This window comes from Dermacentor variabilis, chromosome 5 (genome assembly GCF_050947875.1).
Source record: "Dermacentor variabilis isolate Ectoservices chromosome 5, ASM5094787v1, whole genome shotgun sequence".
In the NCBI taxonomy this organism is placed as follows: Eukaryota; Metazoa; Arthropoda; class Arachnida; order Ixodida; family Ixodidae; genus Dermacentor; species Dermacentor variabilis.
Window position 1 is genome coordinate 67,346,280 of NC_134572.1, and position 18,923 is coordinate 67,365,202.

The 18,923-nt window shown below is 44.7% G+C and overlaps 1 protein-coding gene across 3 annotated transcripts in view; it reads right to left on the reverse strand.

Annotated features, from left to right (window-relative positions):
• Positions 1 to 18,923, reverse strand: part of LOC142582729 (carnitine O-palmitoyltransferase 1, liver isoform-like) — a 137,736-nt gene that overhangs the window by 10,604 nt on the left and 108,209 nt on the right. For all 3 annotated transcript variants that reach the window (XM_075692721.1, XM_075692719.1, XM_075692720.1), the window contains 4 exons: positions 12,299 to 12,432; positions 9,555 to 9,754; positions 7,319 to 7,472; positions 5,118 to 5,189 (listed from right to left, as the gene is read on the reverse strand). In XM_075692721.1, the coding sequence (XP_075548836.1) occupies positions 5,118 to 5,189; positions 7,319 to 7,472; positions 9,555 to 9,754; positions 12,299 to 12,432 (560 nt within the window). The remainder of the gene's footprint in view (positions 1 to 5,117; positions 5,190 to 7,318; positions 7,473 to 9,554; positions 9,755 to 12,298; positions 12,433 to 18,923) is intronic.

The following is an 18,923-nucleotide window of genomic DNA, read 5'->3' on the forward strand; positions in this document are numbered from 1 at the left end:
TGGTTCGTTGGTGCCTCAACATCACACGCAAGGAAGGAACATGGCAACATGCAGCATCCTTAATCTCTGCATTGTAAATAGTCATAGATTGCTAAATAGTTACCAAATCATGATTAACTGAAGCAAATTATACCAGGTGCTTCCCATTTATTGACAAAAAGCACTAAGATGTACAGGGAGCAAATAATTGCCTCTTAGCAGTACTTTGTGTCGTGTGCTCTAGTAGTGCTTCCATTTTCCTCAAGATGAATTTTAACCAAGTACCTCACCTCTCAACCTTGTTGCAATCAGCCAACAAATGTACAACCAAATGTCGCTCTGTGAACCTCATTTATATGCACACTTATAGCCACAACATTATAGAGACAGCAAGGTCTCCAGATACCTCCCCCCCCCCCCCAAAAAAAAAATATGAAACAGGCCCAAGGAAGGCGTTCTTAAAAATAATTCCCTTCTCACAACGCTGTCTGCTGCAGCCTGGTTGTGAACAAAATATGCAGTGTCTTTTGCTGGGATAAAAAAAAACGAAATAGAATCTGGACTAGCATTCAAAGCCTGTAAAGCTAGACTAACCCTTCTATTAACATTAAATTTATCACTCTATGACATAACAGAAGCACTGTATTCACTCGAATCTAACATGCACTTTTTTTTCGATAAAACAGTTCCAAAAATAGCCTGCACTAGAATCGAATACGACCCTAAATCTGCATTACCATATCACCATCGACATTTCAATATGGCCGCCTCGCATGCACTTCAAGCCTTGCTACCGTAGCTTTCTCCATCTGCTGTAGTATGTGTGCTTAAATTAGTGCACCGTCTGTTTTCTTGCTCTTCCCGTTTTCCGCATTTGCTCCATCAGCATGGAAGTGCTGACTGCAAAGACATGCCGAGTTCATCACAATGCCGCAATGGAAAGGAAAGTGATCCCGTGTGCGGAGACAGACGGAAATCAGGCTGCATCACGGGCGTTCAGAGTTCCTGAAACTTGGGTGTGGAACTGACGCAAGCAGGAGAAGCTTTCTACTTCGGTGGCTGCTACGTACTGCGCGACCGCGCAGCCCCGATCTTGAAAACGACCTGCGATGGAGACAACAGTCTACGTATCTAGGCGCACCGCGCTGTGTTCTTGTAGCTTAGTTCGCATTGAAGCGAGAGGCCGCACAAAAGTCAATTCCCTGGCTCCTGCTACCGCACTTCCTCACTCCAGCGTTCTGACAAAGAGTTTCCGCGGTTATTGCAAGAGATGTGTTTATGCTTGCTTGTGCGCACGTGACACCGTGCTTGTTAATTTAGTTAGTAAGCAAATGTTTAAAAGTTTATACAGCCGATAAAACTGCTATCCTTTCTTTTCATATAGCTGTCCACTAACTTGCTATCGTAATCGATGCTTTGCCTTTCAGCGAAACTGCAACTTTTTTTATTTATCGCAACTTTAGTGCACTGCGAGTGAATCTGTTTTTTCAAATGAGAGAAAGTTGTATTCCTGTATGAAAGAACGAGGTGCACAGTAAACAGGTGCACATTAAAATCGAAGGCACTTTTTTTTTCCCTTTTTTTAGTCACGGAAAATGGGTGTGCGTTACAATCGATGGTGCGTTAGAATCGAGTAAAAACGGTACACATTCAATTAGTTATGGAGCAAAAGACATGAAACAATGTGAATGAATGAGAGTACAGGAAATAACATCAAGAAAGCGCATCTTGTGATTCCTTCGAATTGTTCTGAATCGTTCACACCCTAACCAAGTGTGAATGAACAAGACCAACAACAAGTAGTGACATGTAAATAATTAATGGGCAACAAATTTTGTGAAACTGAAGCAGCAGACGTGAATTTTGACACAACGGCAAACTTTTCTTAGGAATGACTGCTTCTGAACAGTACAAAAGTGGAGCAAAGCACACACAAAGAAAGAAAATATATATTCTAGAATATTTCACAACTTGACAATCTAATGCAACTGAAGCAAGCAGATGGCAGTGCCACTTTCAACAGTATTAATCAAATAATTAATTAATTCCATTTCTCCTGTTTTCTTCTTCTGGTGGTGTGTCTGCTACGGCACGTCAAGTTCAGGGGCACGCGTTGCTTCTCCAAAAAGAGACCGAGACAATGACGCGATTGCTGCTTTCGCTCTCTCGCCGCACCCTCGCTTCCGGCTTGCAGCAGTAGACGTAAAGCCCCTCGAACTTTGTTTTAGCCTTTTTCCATCTCCCTCTGTCTTCTTGATCACACAACGCCCCATTTCTCTCCGTTGTGCGGGCAACTGAAAGCGCATCCTTCCTGCGCGCGGTTACTTTCGGATGGCTGAGCGTGCGGGACCTTCGTCTGCTCATTGGAGCGGTGGCTCTTCTGATTCAGAATACGAGCCGAGCTCAGATTCGAATTCGTACAGCGTCTCATGTGAGGAAGAGGTGAGTTCCGCATCGTCAGATTCGGATGTCAAACGAATGTTATAGTCAAGCTGATGATGATGATAATGTTTACTAACAGCAGCTGCAGAACACTGAAATGTGCATATTGCATTGACTATGTTATTTGTATACCAATCATAATCAAAAATAAATTGCTATGTTCATTCCCTGTTATGCTTGTTCCCTGAAACCAAGCTGACACTAGGGGTGCGTCACGGCCAGAAAGGTCCGACAGCGAAAGGGTGAAGGACATACTGTGATTTGTTTTGTTTAATGCATTGCATCAACTTGTAGTAATATACCTGGTTTGCCTTTAACATAGAATGTTCTATCGAAATGGTTTGTTTCCAAAGTTTTGTGCAAAGCTATAATATCCTTCGAATGCCCATAAGACTCTTTTCTTGAGTACTATCAGTTTATTATAATCCTTTCTTACGAAGCAGTGCCCCAAGTTAACATGCAATAGGCTAATTAACCCTTTGAAGGTTTTTGCCGTACATGTACGGCGGCGGTTTTCTGTCCCGCAAGGTCTTCGCCGTACGGGTACGGTTTCGACCCTCCGTTTGAAATTTCGTGCTATAATGACGATGCGTGCTCACTGGGAGGTGCTGCCACCTCTTATGACTTATAAGAAGTGTTTGAAATTTGTGCTACCTTCTTGGGGAGATAAGCAGAAATCTAGCTTCAGCGCGTCGCGCAGATTGCGGCAACACCTCTTTTGCGGTTTCGGTTTCGCTGCGTGATTGCAATGGAGGCGCGCGAACATCATTTTTCTCTGTCAGCACTCCCTTGCAGGGGTGGCAGAAGTTGATTTCTATCTTGATTGGCGCTGCTCTTAGCTTGTTTATCACCACCACTCACGAAGTATTCTCGCTCTCTGCGGCAACGTGCTTGCACGAGAGGGTGCCTCGGACCTCTGCCTAACGCAGCCTCACGCAGAGAAGATGTCATGTGTGCGCCAACACAACTCGTCGCTCCAAAAGGAGAACAGACACACATTTTAGGTGTGCAGACTGTGATAAGGCACTGTGCGTAGAATCGTGTTTCAAGGAGAACCACACTCTGAAACACTATTGAACATTTTGCAGTTCTGAGTGATGCCGACCCCAAAATACTGTTCCTAATTTCTTTTTGCTATTTATTCCTGACTTTATACATTTTGTACATTCAAGATCCACAATAAAGTAATTTGACCACCTGGGAAAGTTTTTTTTCAATATAATTCAATCCTCAAAGGGTTAGGAAAAGAAAAGTGCATAGTACAATGAACTTAAATGGAGGGACCAAAGTACTCAGTCTGTATAAGCAACCAACAGGTCTGCTTAGTTCCATAGTAATTTTGTCGATGCGCATGTTCCAGGCCAAATCTTCTGGGAACCACACTCCGAGAAATTTTATAGCGATAGCGTTAATGCTCCCATTCAGCGGAGAAGGCGGTGGCATCCACACTGTGTCGAGAAACCCACACCACAGTCACGTGATGGCTCACAATCATCTAAATTTATAAAGTAAATGATTTTAGCTTTAAAGAAAAGATGTTCACATTATAGGATTCGAACTGGGTCCATCGGGTTGGGAGTCGCATTTGTGAGTCGGATAAGCTACCGCTTCGCCACACAGGCAAGCTTGCAAGGTGCGAATATAAGTGGGGGTTTATATGTATGCCGTGCGGTCTTTCAAACGAAGCAGTATTTATTTTATTTATTTATTTATTTGTAAAATACCTTACAAGGCCCCTTCTTGGGGATTGAGTAAGGGTGGCATACAATCAAGTACATACAATTAACAACAATAACAAATGAAAACAGCAGCCAAGTGCACAGCCTAAAAGTCATGAAACATATTAGCTACATAAAGCTGCATATGATTACAATAAAAAGGAACAATATAAGTTAGTAACAACGTATAACACTGCAAGAAAAAGGCAAAGAAATAATACAGAGCAGTGAGCGTGATATTAATGGTTAACATGGGTTAAGCGAGTTCAGTGAGCTCTTGAATTTTGACTGTTGTTGACTTGAACTATTTGACTGTTGTTGGCTCCGAGTGTTGGCATGTTGTCGTCATATAAAAAAAAAACAGCTATCTACTGTTCCCCAACATAAAGCTGTACTCGACGGCTGTAGAGTTCCACCATGCAGCTGCTGCATACCAGAGCTGGGGTATTGCCGCGAAATTGAAAATATTACTCTTTGACCTTTACTAGCTCTTCTAATAATGAATCTATCACGGCAAAGTTGGCAAATATATATTTCTGAAAGCATACTGCATCAGTCTAAACTACTTTATTGTTTCTTTTTAGTGCCCCTTTAATAAAGCTCCAGAGCAATAACGTCGCAACCAGGTGGTGTCAGTATCTGCTCACATGCACTGGAGTGAAGGTGTGTTGTTTAAACAACTCATCTTCGTAGAAACCAGACAGGGCTCTTATTAAAGCGAAGGGTCTCTTTCAGCCAAAAAGCAGCACTGTGTTGCACTTAGTTGAGTTACGGAACAACTTCGACTCGAGGGGTGTTTGAGAAAAAGCAGGTAAGTCCTCGTGGAAATTACGTCACTTCAGCATTGAAGACGTCATACTATTGAAATTGTGAGTGAGCATATAAATTGGGAAGCCATGTCAGCAAGGGAAGTATCAACGGGGTTCCGCTATATTTTGAGGGCAATGCCGGGACTTCAATAATGGCACAATCGCTCACCCTGCATTTCTTGATGATTCCTTTACCCCAGTTGTCATGGTCTCTCACGAACAGATCCAGGTCATCATTTGCCTGAAAAAGAAAAAAAGAAAGTACCATATTCAAGTACTTCAATCTGCATCCTGATATGTTAATACATCTGTAGCACAGCACTGAATTTAGCATAGTTATTTGGTTTTGTAAGAGCAGTTACCATAGTTACGCAACTATGACACAACTTCATTTCCTTTTTCCTGTAACTTGCTGCTTAAAAGCGTGCCCCCAGCTCATTTAGAACGATATAGCATGTATAACTAGTTTTTTTATTTATTTATTTTTTTTTGCTTATATACTAGGCTCAACAGTCATGCACCCAAGCAGTGCAAGATAGCCAACTGTTCTGTAGGAGACATTTATAAAGTGGGCTGCCCCGTTAGCCACGGGCACAAAGTCATGCAGCCAAAGTCATGCAGGTCAATCAAAGATTTCATACTTTTATTTTCTCGCATTTCTTTGGTTACACTATAGATGTTATCAAAACGCACAAACTTCCTCTGCACAACTTGTGCTTTTTTTTTTCTTCGCTACTGCGGATACCACACAATGCCTCTCTCAATACCTGATGCAAGGTGAACACTGACGATGGTGTAGAGCAAATGCAAGAAGGAACATTATCGTTCCCATTACCCAGCGCATAACATTCGACTCGCACACACTGATCACAGAGGTCCCCACAAGCGAGTGACGCCTTCTTAAAGCACCTAGTGATGGCTTTTCGTGGGGACTGCCTAAAAGTCCGATGTATTAGATTCGGCAAGGAATGAGTTTGAGAATGAAGCTGCATTCTCAGATTATTACTTTTGGGAATTCCTTCTTTTTTGCAAGGTTTCGCATGACTAGCATCATGCGCATAGGCGTCGATGAATTGACAGCATTCTTTGCACAGTGCCAAGCATGCTAGCACCACAGTGCCAGGATTGCTTTCACCCGCTGAAGTGTCCGGTTCTACGAAACTGAAAGTGGTATTTTCGAAAGATTGTCATCGTGTTGCTGCGTGCACATATGCTTGCCTGAGATGTGCATGCAGCAATGTTTGCACGCAGCAGTACCTGCTTGCATACACAATCCTACGACCTGCAGTCTGAATTCTGACCACTGTCATACTGCTGCTACAGGTAGACGAAAGTACAGTCAGTTCATTGACAAAATCTTCATCCCCTAGCAACATAACAGAAGTCAATTGAGCTGCAATAGCTGAATGATCACGGGCTTCTTCACAATAGTCAATGCCCGACAGTACCTTCACTTAATATGGGCCTCATCGGTGCATACATTGTGGATCTCCAAAGTTGGTGCTGCTTGAAATTGATTGAAGAAGTTTCCGGGAACATGTTGCTATTTAAGACATAAGTGAACAAACACAAGAAGCACGGAACTTGCATGACAAATGACAAATGCAGCCGATGCAGTCACGTGCAGCCTTTTAACATGAAGCGGTTTGGCTTGGCTTGCCCTGCCGTTTGGGCGCAGTCGGTGACTACTTGAGTGACTAGGCTTTGCTAGTTTCGGTTTTGAGGATGTGCCAGTGATGTGGCCCGATGCCGTGCTAGCCACGTATTAAAATTACAATATCACCATTTTTCCAAGATTGTGTGGCCAAATTGGCACACAGTCGTGCACACAGTCTAAATATTGGACAGTGCTGTGAGCTGCCTAAAATTTTCACCAAGACGACACGGCCATGGCCGTGGCGCGTGAAAAGTGAAAAGCACACGCTACTGCTGGTCAGAAGGGCGCAGCTAGCGTGTTAAGCGCAATTGAAGTTTTGTTTTCTATTAAGTTACATATGGTACACTTGATATTTTCTTATATAGTTATATGCCAAAGTGACAATGTATCATGCGGGGTTGTTGCAGGCACGACAACATATCAAAGGGGAACTTAAAACATAGGTGTCTACGAGCCCTTTGCTGGGACCACGCTTTAGCCACATTATACTTTAGTGGCATTCCTCTTGAGTGTCCCTTAATGATGGCAAACACAGAGCATTGTGAGCAGAAAGCTCCCCCACTGCCTGGAGTTCAAGTTTCTGGTAAGTTAAACTACAATCTCTAGTTCCAAGAAATTTAAAGCAATGTAAGTCAATTGTATAGCAAGTCCAACCACACACGAATGCATGCTCCTTCCTAGTAACAAAGAGAAAAAGAATGCTGCTGTCATACCTTCCTTGCTTTGGCCAGTGCCTCAGTGATGTCTTTCTCCAGGTCAGGTGAAATGTTCCACACGAGACGCTGGGGCCGCAGGATGGCATACTGTTTGCACTTCTTGCCTGGTGGCATGCACCGGCCAGATTCATCATACAGCTTCTCAAGAACCCTGGACAGGAACATAGACAGTGGCATTGGCACAATACAGATCCGCGCAACTGTTCAGAACTTCAGGGACGGCAGAAGAGAGAGAGAGTGAGAGAAAGATCGGTTGAAAGAGAAAAGGAAAGCCTGCTTGCTGCACTGTAAATGTATAGCATGGCTGGCGCCTGAACAACGGTCAGCAGTGCAGGGAAGGAGGAGAAGGGATGGAAGTGTGATAGAGATAAAAACAGCAGTGCGGGGAAGGAGGAGAAGGGATGGAAGTGTGATAGAGATAAACAACGGTCAGCAGTGCGGGGAAGGAGGAGAAGGGATGGAAGTGTGATAGAGATAGGAAGAGTGCTAGGAGCTGATAACTCCGTTGGCATAACTCTGTTCAAATAATAACCAAATATGACACCAAATAAAAACTCTGTTTGCTGCTCTGCGAACACTAAACATGCTCAGCATGCACACTGAAAGCGACAAGTCCCGCTACACATGCTAGCTCACCTATCAGGGGTGTGCAAGTAGTGATTTTTGAGACCAAATCGAACACAAATCAAATAATGCCAGGAGCGAATTGAATATTGAATAGATTTCGAATAGTTTTCAAATAATGAACAGCCATTATCACAACTAATATAGAACAATGTTTACATCCTAGTATTCTGAAAGTTAGCAAGTTTCTGTCATTACATGGTATGTTATGAAGCCTTGTTTATTAAAAACGCAAATGGAGCATTAGGAGCAAACAAGTTGCATGCATGTACAGGACTCCTCAGAGAGCATGAATGATCGCTTAGACTGTAAAGTATGGCTACCTAAGCAACATAGCCTGCCCCACTATGCCAGTTCTCATGCTTATTTAAGCCTATATTGTGGGCCTGGGGGTAAAAATTTACTGTATTTTTGCTCCAATTTTATGTTTAATCGGGCGCAGTTGACGTTTTAAAACATTTGAAAAGTATTTGAAAAATATTTGCATTGACGAATATAGTGATTATTCAATTCGTTCTTCGAAAGTTTTGAATATTCGCACACCCCTATTGTGTACATTAGGCACACCATCAATCTTGATTTTAAGGAGCCCCGCAACACCATTTAGGAAATGTGTGGAATATGTCTGGCATTATAACAGCATGATCTCAAAAATCTTATCCAATATAAAAGCATTTGAATGCACCTCATGTGAGCAGAGCTATCAGCCATCAAATGTGGACCCTGCAGTGCCTTCAAAGCTTTTCCTTCCTCCTCACCATCACCTCTATGCTCCAATTTCTGCCACTGCAGTGATACACAGCAATTCCCACATTGTTCTGCTAATCACTGTCACTCCATCCCACTACCCTGTTTTGTCCACGCTCCTTTTCAAAGGGGATGCCAAAAGACATCATGATCATGATCATCACCTCACATTTACGCCTCCCCTCACACGCCAGTCCACCCAATTTCTGTGTATACCAGAATACCAGACATGCTAAAACTCTTTAATGCTGCAGTGAACATGGATGCGGAGTATAAGAGAGCTTTAGCTGAGCATGTCGAGTCTGTTCTGCTCAGACCAGCGTATCCTAACAGTTTTCACACATCCACTCAACGTAAACGCCGGTGTATGCAGGCACAATGCTTATGCAGGTAGCAAAAGGCTGAATGTCCTCTTATCCTTTTTTTCTTGGATATTTGTGTAAGGATACAAGGTTAGCCGTGGGAGTGTCAGCCAGCGTAACCCAACGCCATGGTGGCAGATGTCAAACATCCTTTTAACCTAGCTACCACTCATTAAGCTGATATTCTATAAGTACTCAAATACCCAAGAAATAAAGGAGACGGGAGGACAGCCGCCACAGTAGCTTAATGGTACAGCACTGCACGTATAGTGCAGAAGATATAGGCACGACTTTCACATGTGACAAATTGCTTTCCGTCCACTTTCATTTCTATTTTCCTTATATCTCTATGTTTCAATTTCTCTTATGCTTTATTCTGGCTTAACCGTCTGTTTACTCTGTATTGCTCTAAACTGGTGTACTTTGGAGCTGTATGTAGTATAAACCGCTAAATTTGCCCACATTTGAACACTTCTCTTGATGTCAGAGACGTTACTCACTCCCTTGTAATGGTGGACTCCCACATGTGGGCCATGGCGGGTGCATCAGCCATGCTGTGCTCACAGTTCATGCCGGACGTGCAATCCTTGAACACCTGGACGTTGAGCGACTTGTCAAACCAGATGCTCCTGCCATCTCCGTGGATCAGTAGCTTCCCCCTATCAGTCAGGCCCCTTGGTTCCAGGTCACTCATGCTCACCTGGACACAGCATGGACAGCAGCATCAACTTAACTTCCATGGGGCACACGGGAAAGATTATAAGGCATAAGAAATATATTTACCACATAAGTACATTGGGGTAAATAGTGTGGAAGCCAAGATAAAGGCTGCATTATGGCAGCTTGACTGGTTTCACCTCCCAATTAAACCAGGTAGCAAGCAATGCAATATAGTTATTTTATGAGCTTCGGGGGATAAAAAGAACACAAGGTAAGAAAAAGATTTTACTACTTGGAATGGTGAAAGAAAAAAGAAAATGGTATACCTCTTAGGCAACACAAAAGAAAGGTGCATTCTTAACATTTGCCCTAACGTGTTCTTAACCACATGGAATAGGCTTTGGTCTATCTGTGCTTGTCGAGTGTGAGAAGACGTTAAAGGAGTGTTTGAATGCCATAATTTGCCAAAGAAGACTTGTCAGCCTACTGATGCATAGTATGGCAATGCTCGCTGCATCTTGCAGTGAGGGTCGAGCTACTGCAGCTAAATAATATGGAGATGGGGATTATATACACAAGCTATGTTGCAAGCATAACAATGCTATGTGCATGATGACATGTCATCAGCGTCAATCCCTGCCAGCAGCTGCTCGCATATTCATTCTATTGTTTGCAGGCAAGCTATATCGAGCCCATTTCCAGTACTTCCGGTATGCAGTGTGCATACAGTCAAAACCCGCGATAATGAAACCCTGCGACAACGAAATTATCGGGACAGTGAAATATTTTTGTATCCCCAGCAAATGCCCATAGGATTCAATGCATTTCGTACCTCTAAACAACAAAATGTCGCTGTGCTATAATCCCGCATCAATGCAGTTCACCAGAATGTGACCCCACATATTACCTACTAGCGCAAGGCTAGCTGGCGCCAAAATGTGCTCAAATGCGATTTCTTTGCACTAAAATTGCATAAAATACCACTGCATTACGCTTGCATGGGTGCCGCCATTTTTGTTTACAAAAACAACAAAGTGCCGCGAGCAATCGCATGTGCCGGAAACACGTCATGGCCACTATCTTGTTTCATGATTATCCGTTCGAAGCAGCACGCCTGTTGCTACCGGCATGTGGCAACCGTTTTTGCACATCTAGTGCAGCGCTTAATGTGCGCCTCGGTAAGCAAAATGCAGCAAAAAAAAAGGAAATCCACGTCCTAATGATGTGGAATTGCTTATGGCGCTTTAGATGGCGGCCGTAGCATCGAGTGCCACGCATAGGGCCGTGATAAGTCCAGGAATACATATCCCTTGCTTCAAAAACGCTGGTTTCGGTGCCACTCGACAGGTATCACGAGCGGAATCGGCATCGGACATGGAATTGCGTGAAGGGGCTGTAATCTCCATCGATTCTTTTCGCATATACAAGACACCATCACTTTCGCACTTGGCACCGGACACTTTGGATTCTACGAGCAACAGCGTGCACCGGAGAGTTAGGGCTGCTTGCGTGGAGCACTGTTGTTCTGCATCCAGTGCCGAGTTGTGCAATATCTCGCAAAAATGATCGTATTTCCAAAAGAAATTGATTGAGAATAAAGCTCCACAGCAGTGCTGCCACTGCTGATCTACGCATGCGGCACACTTTGTACTGTCAGCAATGTGGTTCTATACGCTCGAGCAAAAATTGTCAAGGTAGGCCAACATAATTTTGACAGTAATGTTTCGTTCTGCAAAGCATTACCTATCTGTGCTGTCTCATTTTGAAACAATGAAATTCTCACGAAAGTTATTCCCCGCCGAGTTCGTTATTGCAAGGTAAAATTTATAGTAAAACAGCATTGCAAAGAGCGCTTAAGGTAAGTAAAGACTAGGCCAGTAATCAATGAATTGCCTGCCTTATGAGCCGCACTCACTTCTTATTAGGCCACTGCACTAGTTGCGGTGCAGAATATTAAATGCTCTGGGTAGCACAGATAAGAGCCTCTAGGTGGACACATCTGGCAAGCATTGTTCAAGGAAAGTGAGAGTGAATGAGCAGGCAGGAAGGGTTTATTGATGAAATACTATTATCGAAGCACTATAAGTGTTCTTGGTATCCATTTATATGCAATTAAAACTTGTTTCTTCTTTTTGTAGCCCTAAAAATAATTATTGTATTATATTCAGGTTTTTACTGTAACCACTCTTATTTTGTTAAAATGTAGAAATGATATAGAAAAGAGAAATGAATGGGAATGAAAAGACAACTTGCTGCAGTTCAGAGCCAAACCCACATCTTCTGCATAGTGAGTGTGATGCTCTGCCATTTAGTTCCCATCCTACCATCAAAGCTTCTTGCGTATGTGTGTGTGTACTAGATCTGGCTCTGGTGGCAAATGTGGAGCCTCCTTTCAACCACGGATGTCTCCTCTACTTATTATTTTTACATTTCAATTATAAAAAAACAGTTATTTTCTCTTATACCTTTCCTGCCTTGTTTGCTGGTTTCACGCGATCGTAACTGACAAAAAAAAAGAAGCCAATCTCTTTAGCTTCTCTTATTCTTCTCAAGCTAACTACTTAATAATGCAGGCAATACTTACAAAAAAGGTAGCCTTCTCAATGGCACTCAGGCTCTCTCTGTTGATGCCACGAGAGAAGTGCTTCTGCCGAATCTTTGCCCATGTTGCCCTGTCTAGTGTTGTGAGTGCAGCAAGAGATGCCTCAGCTTCACTGGCTGTGGAAAACCAAAAGCAGAACCACACAACTCCTGTCACATCATCATTTCCCCTACAAGCATGCTAGTTTAACAAGGCATCAGAGATTAGTCAAGAAGTGAAAGCACAGCTTCACACACTCGAATCTCAATTAATTCTGCCCTAATGACAACAGCCCCAGGACCAGCAAGGATGTTGGAGTGATTCAAAAGCAGGACGAGACTTCTCAGGCTAACGTACAAGGGAATTCCAGGCAAGTGCATTGGCTACAGTTAAAGTACATTGGGTTTCCTCGGCTTCGAGTCCCTATGCTGTGGTAAACCCACCACACTAGCCAAGTGCACCCTATCCTCCCATGGCATCACGCAGCACTGAAAATTTGCATGTTTGCACACCATGTTGCTTGCCAAATGCCCACACCAACTTCCACATGGCCTGGTCTTTCAAGACGAGTGTCTTGAAAGAGAACTTGAAGGGATCATGAAAATTTGTTCGTCTTACCAGAAGAATAATTGGCAAATGACCGGGTGCATCCAAATACCTCACTTCAAAACAGTAAATGAAGTAGACTTAGAATAGGGGCAAAATGAAAAAAAGCATTTATTTAGCTGAATCTGATTGCATGTGTGACACGAATGGTGTAGAACTTGCTGGTAGACACACATACACCAGCGATTACTCTGGAACCTTCAATGGCTCATGTATAAAAGCTGACACGCTTGACCGGCAGATCAGATTTCGACGATCGCCGGCTGTTTTCGCCGCTGTCACCGTTCTTTGAGTGTAGCCTGTTCTTGAGCGCACAAGTTCACCCAGTAAAATGGTGCTTTCATCATTCCCAGTTTTGCTGCTTTCTTCACCATCATTACTATGTGATAATATATATATACAGTCAAACCTTGATATATTCAACACGGATATATTGAATTATTGCGTATATTGGACACTATCTATAGCACCTGGAAAATCACATGCATTTTTAATTTTTTCTTTCGAACGGGGTCAGACGTAAAACGGATATATCAAACTCCGCCACTCCAAACCACGTGTGCTCTGTTGACAGGCGGTGAGCTTTCGCAACACCCTCAAAGATACTGGTGGCGCAATGGGCGTTCCTGACTGCTGCGCAGTATAGCTGCACCATTCGAACGCAGCGGCATACACACACGGCGGCTTGGCTAATTTGACAACGTCAACAACGCATTGCATTTGTCTCACCGACTCCTCGGCGCTACGCTCTGCGCCTGCCGCGCCTTGCGAGGACTGGCGGTTTGCATCCACAAAGACGCGCTACAGCGTGCACTCACTGGGCTCACTCATAAATGCCTTGGCAGAGGCCACTTAATACTTTGTCATTGAAAGTGTTTCAAAATGCTTTGATTGACAGACATGAAGATCACAGCAGAAGTAGCAGCCAAACGAAGATGCTGCTGAGGTCCACCTCACAAGCACTGATGTTACCCCGCTCCCGACTTCAACTGGGGCTGTAGGTGCTTTGGCCCTTCTACGCCTCTGCTGCAGCACAACAGAGGGCACCGGCCTATCACTTGTGGATCGTTTAGATTACATTGAGGACTCCGTGTTTAAGCACACAGCTGCCAATAAGGAGCAGGCTACACTGCTGCAGCACTTTCAGTCAAATACATACTTTGTGTGAAGCTTCAATTAAGTATATATTGCACCATGGTTGGGGCGCAATTGGGGATCATTGTACGGAGTGCACATTCAGTTGCGTCATGCGTGATTGGCCTAGGCAGCGCTGACTTAGCGCAGCTGATGAATTGGCACGGCCTAGGCTAATTGCGTGTAGAGCAATCGACCGCGCGCACACAGCTGACGCAGTCGACGCAGCCTAGGCCACGGAGTAAGACATTTAGGAGGTGAAACTCCCGTCAGCACGAGCGAGCGCAGGCGACCAAATAAGGTCACAATTGTTGCATGCACTGATGGGACCGTATACAGTGGCGACGCCATGCGGCGCGTTATAGAAGCCGCAGCGAAAAAAAAAATGCAGCGCGCACAGGCGGCTCCGGCGCGCTCTCCGGCCACTTCTTCCTTGCCAGGCGCGTGCAGCCTAACGGGAGCAACACGCCCGATCGGTTGCCCTGGCAACCGAAACAGTGGTAATTTCTTTCCAGGCCGCCAACACGATAATGGTTCCGCGGGCTTGTGACCTTTTCTGGTCGCCGCAAACAGCGGAGTTTCCACTCCTAAATGTTTCTTGCTCCGTGGCTAAGGCCAATTGCGTGTGGCTCAAACAAATGCGCGCTCCGAACTGTGATCCTGGCTCACACCTTCCTTGGTACAGAAGAGTGAGTGAGTGAGTTGAGTGAGTGAGTGAGTGAGTGAGTGAGTGAGTGAGTGAGTGAGTGAGTTGAATGAGTGAGTGAGTGAGTTGAGTGAGTTGAGTGAGTGAGTGAGTGAGTGAGTGAGTGAGCGAGGAGTGAGTGAGTGAAATTGCGTGTGGAGCAAATTGTGCACACACAGCTGACGCAGCCGACGCAGCCTAGGCCACGAAGTAAGACATTTAGGACGTGAAACTCCCGTCAGCACAAGCGAGCGCGGGCGACCAGATAAGGTCACAATTGTTGCATGCGCCGACGGGACCGTATGCAGTGGCGACGCCAAGCACGCGTCATAGAAGCCGCAGCGAAAAAAAAATGCAGCGCGCGCAGGCGGCTTTGGCGCGCTCTCCGGCCACTTCTTCCTTGCCAGGCGTGCGCGGCCTAACGGGAGCAACACGCCCGACCGGTTGCGCTGGCAACCGAAACGGTGGTAATTTCTTTCCAGGCCGGCAGCACGATAATGGTTCCGCAGGATAGTGACCTTTTCTGGTCGCCACAAACAGCAGAGTTTCCACTCCTAATTGTTTCTTGCTCCGGGGCCTAGGCCAATTATGTGTGGCTCAAACAAATAATGCGCGCGCTCCGAACTGTGATCCTGGCTCACACCCTTCTTGCTACAGAAGAGAGAGAGAGAGAGTGAGTGAGTGAGTGAGTGAGTGAGTGAGTGAGTGAGTGAGTGAGTGAGTGAGTGAGTGAGTGAGTGAGTGAGTGAGTGAGTGAGTGAGTGAGTGAGTGAGTGAGTGAATGAGTGAGTGAGCGAGCGCGTGTGACACACACACACACATGAAATTGAATTAGGCCACACACACATGAAATTGAATTAGGCCTTGTGGCCTAATTCAAATTAGGATACACACAATGTGTGTGTATCCACACAATCGAAAATGTGATGTAATCTGGCGCAAATTGAATGCTTTGTTAAGGCCTAATTTAATTTCAGCTATTCCAAATGTTTTGTCATAATGGGCAGAAACTTTCCGGAAGTGCTATACCAAACGTGTTTAATGAAATCTTCTCATTAAAACGTCGGTTAAATGGCACTGATGGCCTCAAGAGCTATACTCGGTTCTTGCGTGTAAGCGCATTTAGTAACACTCTATTTCTTGCCCCAACTAGCCCCTTAGAAGTCTGTTCTTGCTTCAGCAATATAGGTAACAGCTGGTCCCTGGACACCGATGGTATTCATGCACCGATGCACCATCATCCAAATACCTTACTTCAATACGGCAAATGAAGTACACTTAGAAAGGGGAGAAAATGGCAAAAAGCATTTATTCAGCTGAACTTAATAGAAAACTGTTTTCAAGTGGTGCTTTTGCTTGGTTTCATCAAGTCTGTGATGGACGTTTAGCACTTCTGTGCAAATCAGCGAGCAGCCACAAACGATGTCATTTCAACTAATAACTTTAAAAATCCTGTGCCTTTGTGCTTCTCGAAAAAGTTCACTAGGGAGTTAAAGCAGACAACTGCTACCTCACCGGTTATCAGTGCAGTCTCCGAGCTAGCAAAAGTATGCAGGAGCATGTGGCAAAGCAACGCAACCTAGAGAAAAGTCTAGGTGACATCAAGCAAAGTGAGGAAGGAGAAACGAGGCGAAGTGTCAAAGGAGGAAGGCAGGCAGAGGCATGTCGAGTTGACCTTCTTTGGCAGTTGCTACAAGTTTCGTTAGCGATACGGACGTACGGGGTCCATCTTGTGATAACATCATCCTCGTGCGCAGTATGCTGTGTGCGAGTAAAAGAGTGCGACAGTAAGCTGACAATAGCGGCTCAATCTCACATGCGCAAAAGAGGAAAGGTGGGGGAGAGCGCACCATCTTCTGTTGCACCGTCTTCGGTCGCGCCATGGCACCGGGGAGGGGAGGGAGGGGGGGTGTTGTACTTCGGCCGCTTCGGCTTAAGCTTGAACACAATCTGCTTTGGGGGCACAGTCTTGGTGAGCCGATGGTTCATAGCTTTGCCTGCGCTGTGTTCTCGCCGCTCAGTTTGCGTTGAAGTGATAGACAGCGAGAAGGTCACTGCACTCGCTACTGCTGCGATTCTTCATGCCAGGATCTTGACAGCAAGCGTCCACTATCATGTGTGATGTGTTCATGTTTGCCTGTGCGCACTGACGCCATGCTTGTTAATTTATTTAGTAGGCGAACGTTTACAAAGGGGCATTCTACTCTGGCGGCTGCTGCACGAGACAGCTTTGTGAGCTGTCTTGAATAGGATCTGCGATGCGGACAGTCTAGGCGTATCGAGGGCCGATAGCTTCGTATGCGTTACAGCACCCATGCGCTTGCGCATCACCCGCATTCACGAAGTGAAACGTCACTGTCTCTTTTTCTTTCCTCGTAATGTTTTCGCCTCTGTCCATGGGCGATGTGTGCCAGAGGCATTCAGTAGGGTGCTTCAATGCATGCGCATCAAGGCACCCTAGCCTTCAGGATCGGTAGCGGTGGTGGTCACTCTGAATGTTCGTCTTAAACGAATTTTTCCTACATTGAGTTTATGCAAAACCAAACAAACGTTCCCATGTTTTCGTTATATGTGAGATTTCGGCTTAACCGAGTTCGTCTTAATGAGAGTTCACTGCGTATATGGATGCGTGCGTGCACCGTATTTACCTGAATCTAGGCTGGCCCCGATTCCAAGCCGACCCCGAATATTCGAAGCCAGAAAAAATTAAAAAACTTACCCCGAATATAAGCTGAGCAAGAAAGTGAGGACAGCGTTCACAAAATGAAAACAGAATTTATTTAATATGGACATGCCGAGCTCATTCTATATTGTAGTTGCTGCTAGCCTTGTCCAACTGCGGATGCGTGCAAGCTCGCGTCCATGCACCCATGCATGCGCAGACAGTGTGGCATGGCTCGTACGCGTCAAAACACTACGCGATCTCGGTAAACAGCTCCTCTCTGTAATCGCGCCCTTATCTTCCTTATTGCTGTGAATCTCCATGCTGCAGCACAGGCAAAAAGAGGCTCCCGTTGCCCCCTCCGACGATGGACGTTTTTCTCATCGATGCCGGTGTCCCACCCGGCTTGAGCGTTTGAAGATGCCTCTGTGGCTAGCACAACTTTTTGTTTGAAAGTGGCACCATAATGGCATCATCTGTTTAGTGCCTTTACGATAATGCCACGCCGCATGCCGATACCACACAGCTCAAAATGGCGACTTCGCTCGTGTACATCAGTTGGCTACTGGCACGGCTAGAAGCAGCTGCGATACTCACTTTTATGGATGGCGCTAGCTATGCACCATATTTATCCTTTTTAGTTACAAACTGTCGCGTCTTTTAAAATCCTCGAATCTAAGCCGACCCAAGAGTTTGGTATATGATTATTTCAAAGAAACTATCAGCCTAGATTCGAATAAATATGTGTGTGTGCATATATATATATGCTTATATTACTCTTCAAGAAACTGCCATTCAAGGAGTGAGCATGAAGACTAGACTAAAAAATTCACCTTTGTTCCAACAAGCAGAATGTGCATACATATATGTAGTTGGACCCTCCATGGCTGCCAGAAAAAGGCTTGTGACCCATTTGGGGGTCATGACTGCAGTTTGAGAAACACTGGTCTAAACTGATTTAGCATTTCTCTTTAGTGCCCCTTTGGAGGAAATACACAGTTTACAACATCAGCCGATATCAAATGCTGTCAACAGTACTGGTAAGATCAACAACGTTGGCAGCAACATTGGCTAAATGAACACTAGCTTTTCTCTCTTTTCACTCCCCCTTCTCTCTTTGGTTTCTAACAATACATGCACTGCTCAGCCAGTGAATATCTTACAACACCTCAAAACAACTACATATTCCCAGTGTAACAATGCACACGATTGCCTATAAAAAGCTGCCCTATCTTGAAAGATGACCAGAAACAGCACATTTACGGCACCTACAGATACTACATTTACCCATAACCTCCCAACACACGGTGCTATTATTTCATTCAGTTACTACATTATAATGTCTCTAAAGTTTGCCAGAACAGAAAAAAACAAATCTAGTTGGGTTATCACTACTTAAAGCTCTAGGTCTAGACCTTAAGATGCCTACTAGAAAGGCATCAACATCACTCTTATGCTGTCACATTGCCCAAACAAATGAGCTCAAAAGATAAGTTCTCGGACTAAACCCCGAAGTGAGGAGAGACCAATGTCAAAGGCGT